We start from the raw sequence: 10,176 nt of genomic DNA on the forward strand, positions 1-10,176 counted from the left end.
TTTGTGGAGCAATATACAGGTGATCCACATCTTCTATCCACTTCAAATTAGTTTGTTCATCTGATGGAATCAAACCTTTAACTAATTCTTCATAACAATTGCCAGTCATTGTAAAAAACTTGGGTTCGGACTTGAACAACGGATAATGACGGTGAACCATTTCACTGGTGAACCACGGGTCTATAAACGCAATGCGTTTGTTGTGGAATGGGAAGGGATCTCGTTTGTACCTACACCTAAGGACTCTCATAAACGCGCCCAAGTGCTGTACAACAGAAAACTGAGTAGTAAACAACAACGCAGCCATAATGTAATATAAGTCAGACAACGACAACAATAACTAAGACATTAAGATAAACTTACTTCATCAGTACACCACCCATATTTACCATATTCGTCTGGCCTCTCTGGCCAGTCCTTTCGTTCGGTGATTAGCACCCTATAGAATTCAATTTCCATTCCGCCTTTGCCTAACGGGATATTCCTAACAAACAAATAAACACAAGTTAATATAATGTTAACAAGCTGTTATTAACTTGTTAAGCAGAAGGGTCTAAAGGGTCATGCTCGGCTTTCTTTAGGTACTCCAAAAGTTTCTGAACCTTGACCGGATCAACAGGTGCCAGAGGATCATATATTCCAGGTCCAGGTGAACAGTTCTTCCTCATGCACGTCAGTCCGTTGTCTCCAATATTAGGGAAAATCCAGCTTGGATGATCTTGTTGTGTATTCAATGCNTTTCAGGAAGTGGTGGACTGATGCAGTACGCGAAGAGTTTAGGGTTATTCAGGAGGAGAAGAATGAGATGAAGCAGGACTTAGATGCAACCAAGAAGCGCATCGAGATTCAAGACGAAATGATCTTGTATTTGGAAAAGAAATATGACGCGCTGGAGAAGAAGTTTGAGAGCTTGAACAAGTATCTGTGAGATTAGTCAAGCTCCGTTGTTTTTTTTTTTTTTTTGGAATTGATATGAACTTTCTATGTTGTGGTGTTTTATCAATCTATTTTAATAACTCAGTCATGATTAATTATAACTCAGTCATCATTAATTATAACTCAGCCGTCATAGACGATATCTCAGCCAACCCTCAAACTAGAATGACTAAATAACCGTGTTGAGTTTATAATTCAATTTTACATTTAAATGTTGAGTTATAATAATGTAAATTTACAAATATTTAATAAGTCAGCCGTGTAAGTCAATAACTCAGCCATCACTTAGTCACTTTGTCGGAATTTTAAGATTTTTTATTCGAATTTTGAGTTCAATTTTTTAATTATTTTGTATAATATATTGTGAAAAAACTAACTTTATAAATTGATTACGCGTGTGGATCTGAGCAGGCACAGAATTATTGTTTGGGCTTCCCCAACAACACTTTTAGTAATATCGAGGCACGGCACGAAAGACTAAACGAAGCCGTACCAAGTACATAACTCAGCCATAACTCACTCATCCGTACGAAGTAGATAACTCAGCCGTTCGAAATATATAACTCAGCCATAACATATATGTTTATTCAATATTTAATTATAACTCAGCCGTGTGAAGTACATAACTCAGCCGTAACATTGAAAAGATACTAAACAAAGAACTTTCTTATCCAAGTACAATTCCTACCAAAAGAAATCCAGATGTTTTTTTACATATCCAAGTACAATTCCTACCAAAAGAAATCCAAAGGTTTTTTTACATATCCAAAGTGCAATTCCTACCTACCAAAAGAAATACAAATGTTTTTTACGTGAACTGATTCATAAAATCAGGTGACTCATCGAAGATTTCTGCTGCCATTTTAACACGTATACCCTGGATGTTTTGATCACAGATTCCATCGAAAGACACACCAAGCGCTAGACATTCTATAAACTTTAAAGCGTACACGCCACAGTCACCAACCTGTACGTTTTGAGGGACCTTGGAGACTGTCCTCCTCCTGAAGGTAAACTGTTTGTAAGTAGGTGTACGAATTTCGTGAGGAACGTTCGCGTTCATCATTGCTGGAATCATCCGCGTAAACGCCCTACAAGCATTCAGCATTCTAAGCTCACTCTCTCCGGTTACTTGTCCCACGATGCTATCATAGCAATCAATATGCCTTCTGTTGAGATCCACGTGCAGCGCCACCCAGTGATCGCCTCCAATTTGTGGAGCAATATACAGGTGATCCACATCTTCTATCCACTTCAAATTAGTTTGTTCATCTGATGGAATCAAACCTTTAACTAATTCTTCATAACAATTGCCAGTCATTGTAAAAAACTTGGGTTCGGACTTGAACAACGGATAATGACGGTGAACCATTTCACTGGTGAACCACGGGTCTATAAACGCAATGCGTTTGTTGTGGAATGGGAAGGGATCTCGTTTGTACCTACACCTAAGGACTCTCATAAACGCGCCCAAGTGCTGTACAACAGAAAACTGAGTAGTAAACAACAACGCAGCCATAATGTAATATAAGTCAGACAACGACAACAATAACTAAGACATTAAGATAAACTTACTTCATCAGTAACCCACCCATATTTACCATATTCTTCTGGCTTCACTGGCCATTCCTTTCGTTCGGTGATTAGCACCCTATAGAATTCAATTTCCATTCCGCCTTTGCCTAACGGGATATTCCTAACAAACAAATAAACACAAGTTAATATAATGTTAACAAGCTGTTATTAACTTGTTAAGCAAAAGGGTCTAAAGGGTCATACTCGGCTTTCTTTAGGTACTCCAAAAGTTTCTGCAACTTCACCGGATCAACAGGTGCCAGAGGATCATATATTCCAGGTCCAGGTGAACAGTTCTTCCTCATGCACGTCAGTCCGTTGTCTCCAATATTAGGGAAAATCCAGCTTGGATGATCTTGTTGTGTATTCAATGCACTCCCATCCGCTGACAGCTTAACACTCTCCAGCCTTAAAGCTTTAATTCTATCAAGCCTAATCTTTTCCTCCTCATCATCCTCAGATTCAGGTTCAAGTGAGTCGGCTTCAGCAAAATACTCGTCTGTAATATCTTCTGCACCAGCTTCTGCACCAGCTTCTGAACCTCCAGGTAGTACAAATTTCAACGGCTTAACACCAGCAGCCACAACAGCAGCAGTAGGATTTGTAGGCGCCCTACCTCTACCTCTACCTCTACCTCTACCTCTACCTCTACCTCTACCTCCACCTCTACCTCCAGCCGCAGCTACTTCTTTAGCCTGCTTTGCCGCAGCTACTTCTTTGGGCTTCTTTAACGCAGCTACTTATTTGGTCTTCTCTGCCGCCTCTAACTCTTTGACCTCCTCTGCCGCCTCTAACTCTTTAACATTTCTCCTCGTGGAAGGCCGTCTTTTCGTATCAGCTGGTCTCTTAGTAGCTGGAGACTTCTTAGCATCTGGAGAAGTCAAATAGTTCTTTTCCTGTATATTAAAATTATAATAACTCAGCCTAAATATTCTGAAAAATCAGCCATAAAACAAAGATGAATCAGACATTACCTTCTCTCCCGCCTCTAACTCTTTGGCCTTCTCTGACGCCTCTAACTCTTTGGCATTTCTCCTCGTGGAAGGCCCTGTTTTCGTATCAGCTGGTTTCTTAGCAGCTGGAGACTTCTTAGGAGAAGTCAAAGAGTTCTTTTCCTGTATATCATAGCGAAGACAATTGAAATTATAATAACTCAGCCTAAACATTCTGAAAAATCAGCCATAAAACAAAGATAAACCAGACATTACCGGAACTTTTGGTGGACCTTTTGATGTCTGAAGTTCCTGTCCATGTCCCAGGTTATTTAGTTCCTGTCCCATTTTTAAAGTCTGGTCAGTCGTGCTCTTTGAAAGCACGAGCTCTTTCATCTGTTTGAGGTCCGTCTCAAAAGATCCAAGCCTGGTTTCAATCCTTTCATCCATCTTCTTCTCCAGATTCGCCGATACATTTTCAATGTTCCTATCAACGGTGTCAAACCTTGTGTATAACTTAGAGATCAATTCGTAGAGATCATCTTCCCCAGCATCTTCCTCCTCACTTACCTTTTTTCCTTTCTTCTTCCTCTCCTGTGCAACTCCTTCACTAGTTTCCTGACTGTTGGAAACTTTCATCTTCTGAACTTTCCGCTTCTTTGCGGGAGGAGATTCAGACTCAACAACTGCTTCAGCTTTCTTTTTCTTTTTCTTCTTATCACTCCCCTTAACATCCCAAAAACCTTTAACAAACGTATTCAGATGTATGTCTTCGATCAGGCGATCGATTGCTGGGTCGTCTTCTTCTTCTGGCCACGAATGAAATAGCTCGCAGCCATTTTCCTTCATAACCATATTAATCACACGCAGCTGTAACATAAGAGATTATGAAACCCATCAGTAAGTTTTAACTCAGTCATTACTAATGAAAGCATAAATCAGTCATTACTAAAACATAACTCAGCCAACACTAAAGCATAAATCATCCATTACTAAAACATAACTCAGCCGTTACTAAACAATAACTCAGCCATAACTACATCATAACTCATCCATTACTAAACAATCACTCAACCAGATATAAACCTTACCTCACCAAGCGCTTTGATCTCTTCAGCAATTGCGGTTTCCAGCGATGAACGTGTACGGTTTCCACCCCATTGAAGCATCGGTATGCCACCATCATTAGCTGATGCATTCCCAAACCGTTCTCCAAAGCATTTGATGGACTCATACGCCCAAGCCTGTAACACGGGTGTAAACCCACTGAGGGTGTACGACTTTCCCGTAGGGTTCAACATCTTTATGGAATCAACAAGAGCTTCAAATGCTGACCGACCCCACGGATACGTCTTCATTGCTTCATCATCAAAAACTCTTTTGGCACTTTCATATGGAATTCTAGAGTTATGATGCAAACCATAAAGTCCAATGTGTTGAAGAAGCAACAGCCCCAACCATTTACGATGATCAAGGTTAACCCATCCCCGGCACACTCTTAATGCTTCCCTGAGTTCAAGTAGCGTTGGACCTGCCCCACCAGGCACTTTCAAAAGTCTGAAGAAATCTTTGTGTTCCTCTTCAAGTTCAAACCGTTCAGTAGGCATTGGGTCTATGTTTAACCCCGTCAGAAAATGAAACTCATTCAACCCAAACCTGATAGGTTGACCGCCGACCACAAACCAAAGCTCCTTCTTATGTACCCTTAACTGGTTACATAGTAGGAAATGAACAACCTTACCAGACCAGACGAATTGGCTATCAACTAGCTTAGAGATTATTCCAATAGGTACTTTCTTCGTTTCTTCCCACGCATCCAGTCCTATTGATTCCCTAATCTGAGGGAATTCTTTCATCCTGAAATTTGTGTTTATATCTCTAGACTCTATTTTAGCGTATAGTCTTGGGGGGTAATCCCTTGCTTGTTCTTCAGAAGAAATAATCACCATCGACATCTGTTATAGTTCATAAGTAAATCATAAAATGAATCAGCCATAACATAAAACAAACTCATACACAAAGCATAACATAACTCAGCCACAAACACATAACTCAGATCTAAAGCACAAAATATCTCAGTCACAACTCATCCGTCAGCAAAATAAAACAAACAGTAAATCAGCCATCGAATCGAATAAATCTAACAAATCAGCCATAAACCCTAAAATAACTGAGCCGCAACATAAAACAAAAAGTAAATCAGCCATCGAATCGAATAGATCTAACAAATCAGCCGTCATTAACAACGGCGACAATCAGCGGTAAATCATCGAAAAAACCCACATTCAGCCGGAAAACTCGAAACTAAACAGTCGACACATACCGGATAGACGAAGACGAAGAAGACGAAGAGAAAGAGAGAGCGACGACGAAGAAAGAGAGTGCGACGACGAAGATAGAGAGAACGAGTAAAGACGGTGAGAGATGACGGCGAGAGATGACGGCGGGAGATTGATGGCAAGAGAGTAGACAACAACAGAGTATCGCCGGCGACAAGAGACGACGAGAGTTTCGATATTTTTTTTTTTCGCGGTTTGTGAACAGTTAAAACCTATTCACTTTCCCTCTCTTTGATATAAACAAGAAAACAAAACTGTGGATCTAAAAAAAAACTGCGATCTAAAAAAGATTGCTTAATGACTGTGTTAAATCATATCTGATGTGTATTCTAATTTGCTGATGTGTATTTTTTTTTTTAATTTTTAACTCAAATTCGAGAAACAAAATCCAAGGGGTAAATTGTAACTACACCCAGGACACTAAACATTCTAGTAATTTTCAAAAGATTTATAGATATGAGTAATAAACCAACTTTTGGATAACATTTGAGTAATTCTTTCTTTTAAGAAACGTTGCATGTGTTAAATATGCTGAATGCAATCAAGGATTCGTTCTACAATCAATAAACTTGCATGTTGATCAATGATCACGTACAATCAGTTCACAACATCAATATCAATATATCTGAAATGTAAAATTTGTCAATCAACAAAATTAATGATTACGTACTTAAGTGAAATTTATATGAAAGGAAAAACCAGAGTTTAAACTAACGATGGTCTCGAACACAAAACCACTGTTGTAATAGCAATCAGAGCCGTGAAAAGTCATGTTATAGAAGTGAAATCCGACGACTGCGTACCGATTTTGCAATGGTACAAGTGAGATAGCTGGTCAGATGTTGAGGAAAAACACAATTATTAAAAGTCACTTTAGTAACATTTTAAACCGCAATGATCCGCTAATTAACTCCCACGCGACATACCCCACTCACAACCACTATAAATACACATGTCTCATAGTGCAATGATCGAACATCCTCAACAAACAAACACTTCACTTTAAGTTTTTTAAGTTTTTTTAAGTTTCAACAATGGAAGCAAACTGTCTTCAGTTTCTTGAGAACAAGACAATTCTCGTCACCGGTGCTTCGGGCTTCCTTGCTAAAGGTATAATTCTACATACTCTCTCCTATACCACTAAATTATCAACTGTCTATACATATATATGAGCATCTTCTTTTTTAATCCATTCATGTAGCTAATTAACCATTAATTAGTGTCATTATTGTTCATTGACAATTTTTAATATTTAAACATATAGTTCTCGTGGAGAGGATTCTGAGATTGCAACCAAACGTGAAGAAGCTTTACCTCCTCGTAAGAGCATCCGACAAGAAGTCTGCGGAACAACGGTTACACTGTGAGGTATATTTTGTCATAAATATGTATGTATGACTATATTTTTTTTTTTCTAGATAAATCATACGAAAATGAATCTTTGTAACAGGTTTTCAAGAAAGAATTGTTTAGGGTACTGAGAAAGAATCTTGGTGATGAAGGTCTAAACGCCTTAATCTTGGAAAAAGTTGTTCCAGTTCCGGGTGACATATCACTGAAGGATATTGGAGTGCATGACGCTAATCTCTTACAAGATATGATGCAAGATATCGATATTATCATAAATTCTGCTGCCACCACTAGATTCGATGAAAGGTGGTACTAGTGAATTGCACCCGCTTATCTTTTAGGACAAACAATATCTTATTCACGACCTAACTTAGCTTTTAATTTGGTTTTATATATGTAAAAAAAGATATGATGTTGCACTTGGAATCAACACGTTCGGAGCAATCAATGTCCTTAACTTTGCTAAAAAGTGTGTGAAACCAAAATTGCTTCTCCATGTGTCAACTGGTAAATCCTTCCTTTTAACCTTTAAAAACTGATTTGATCGATATACATATATATATATATATATATATATATAAATCGATGTACATTCAATATAATTAATTATCTTATAACCAATCTTTTATAGCTTATGTTTGTGGGGAAAGATCGGGACACATATTAGAGAAACCTTTTGCTATGGGAGAGACCCTTAAAGGTAAAAACAAAGTAGACATCAATACCGAAATGCGACTGGCAGAACAGAAATTAAAACAACTCATAGAACAAGGTTGTTCTAAGGAACAAACTGAACAAGCCATGAAAGACTTCGCATTAAAAAGGTTTCCTTACATTTTCAAATAATTAATATAGAAAATTGATGATATATATGATGTAACTTGAAGCACATGCGTTTTTCATGTATAATGTTAAACAGGGCAAAGCTTTATGGATGGCCAAACACATATGTCTTCACCAAAGCAATGGGAGAAATGCTTCTTGGACACTGTAGAGGAAGTATGCCTATTGTAGTTATACGTCCCACAATAATCACAAGCACTATCTCGGACCCTTTTCCCGGTTGGATTGAAGGTTTAAAGTAAGCTATCACCACATTTCCATTGGCCTAATTTACCATATTCTTCGTTTTGATAGTTACTTGACTCAAATTATTTTTGTGGTTATTGAATATATGAAGAACCATAGACAGTGTGATTCTATCCTACGGAAAGGGAATGCTAAAGTGTTTTCTCGTCGATCAAAAGACAGTATGTGATATTGTAAGTTCACTAGTCACATTGCCAGTGACTTTGAAAAATGTTAATTATAATTATATTTTCACTATCTTGATGCTAACACAGAAATGTATCTATATATATAACAAGATACCGGCCGATATGGTGGTAAATGCATTGATCGCAGCAGCAGCTGGACATTTCCGTGATTCAGGAAGTCATACCATTTACCATGTTGGCTCATCTAACCAAAATCCGTTGATATATAAGAAAATTTATGAAATGATGATTCGTTATTTCTTGGAAAGCCCTCTGGTCGGACGCAATGGTATGCTTATAGTTCCAAACCTTACAACAAAATCCACAATGGCTAGGTTCCGTGTATACACGAACCTGCGCTATAAATTACCCATACAGGTAAAAATTTGCATAAATTGCATGTGCAATACATTTTTTTTGTTGGAGTACGTATTCTTATAGGAAGGGCTATAATATTAATTAATTGCATCCTCTCATATTTATTCCATATTTTTTTTATTTTACTTTTTTAGGTATTGGGATTACTAAGTACAATTTTGCCATCGCAAAGAGATACATATGAGCATCACAACCGTAAATTCAAGATGGCCATGAGAATGGTGAAGCTCTACAAGCCTTATGTTATCTTCAAGGGCATGTATGTCTGACTCTTCATGACATTAACCAAAAAGAAAGTAATATGTAAATTTATTTAAAGTAATATATAACAATTTATTGTACCAAATGCAGATTCGATGATAAAAACCTCGAAACATTGCGTATCAAAAATGAAGCTAAAGAGACGGAGAAATTGTTCGGCACCAACCCAAGATGTATTGATTGGGAAGACTATTTTATGAATACACATATCCATGGCCTCATGACACACGTGTGCAAGAAAAAAACTTCAAATTGAAGTATCATACGGATTCAAGTCAAAAGATGTTTGTATTGCATGTGTGGAGTCTACTTACTATATGTAATTATAATTATACAAATAAACCGGTCGATGAAATAACGATATACAGTGGACCGTTGCTTAATAATGTATCATACTATCATCTATATTTGTAATTTGTCTATTTAAAATCCTTCGGCTTGTCGATCTATGTATATACTCCATATTTCTTTCTAAATTACATCCATATTTGAAAAATTAACAAACAAATTACATATACCGTTGCTTGATAATTTATCATCCATAATTGTAATTTGCTTTTCTTTCTTTTATGTAAATTTTATTTTGTTTCAACAACAGAATGTACAAAGGCCACACTGATACTGAGTTATGGTTAAGAAAATGGATATAAATATGTGTTCTAAAACTATAAACGCCACACACAAAAAAACAAACAAACAAACATATACAGAAATAGCAAAAGAAACATTAAACAATACTTATATAGTTATATATATATATATATATATATATATATATATATATATATAAGACCACTTTTACAACTGACCTGCGCTGTTAATCACATAGTGCAGGTAAAAAATAAATGACACAAATTTGATGGATATAAATGATATGCAACCACTGACCACTGACACTGTTAGTTACTGTTGAGCAAACCTTCACGGCACATTAAAAGTTTTAAAAAGGACAGTAGCAAAAATATGTCTCCCCACTAGGCTCCCCACTAGGCTTTCCATTCTTGGTATCATTTTAAACTCTAGCAAGTGAAGATGGTTAAAGTATAGTCAATGCTAATACCGCATAAATAAAGTTGCTAGGATTGGTATAGTAAGTGTGGTTCAACGAATGTGGTTTCAATGGTTAATTAAAATTCTAATGAATCTATA

General features: G+C 37.1%; 1 protein-coding gene across 1 annotated transcript; it reads left to right on the plus strand.

Moving 5' to 3' along the window:
* On the plus strand, positions 6,778 to 9,409 carry LOC104770576 (putative fatty acyl-CoA reductase 7). The gene is given in 11 exon segments (XM_010495023.2): positions 6,778 to 6,892; positions 7,047 to 7,150; positions 7,233 to 7,438; positions 7,539 to 7,639; positions 7,764 to 7,956; positions 8,052 to 8,213; positions 8,313 to 8,394; positions 8,500 to 8,766; positions 8,901 to 9,025; positions 9,118 to 9,226; positions 9,228 to 9,409. Coding segments are annotated over 11 exon segments (1,449 nt in total). The 5' UTR covers positions 6,778 to 6,816; the 3' UTR covers positions 9,252 to 9,409.

This window comes from Camelina sativa, chromosome 20 (genome assembly GCF_000633955.1).
Source record: "Camelina sativa cultivar DH55 chromosome 20, Cs, whole genome shotgun sequence".
Classification (NCBI taxonomy): Eukaryota; Viridiplantae; Streptophyta; class Magnoliopsida; order Brassicales; family Brassicaceae; genus Camelina; species Camelina sativa.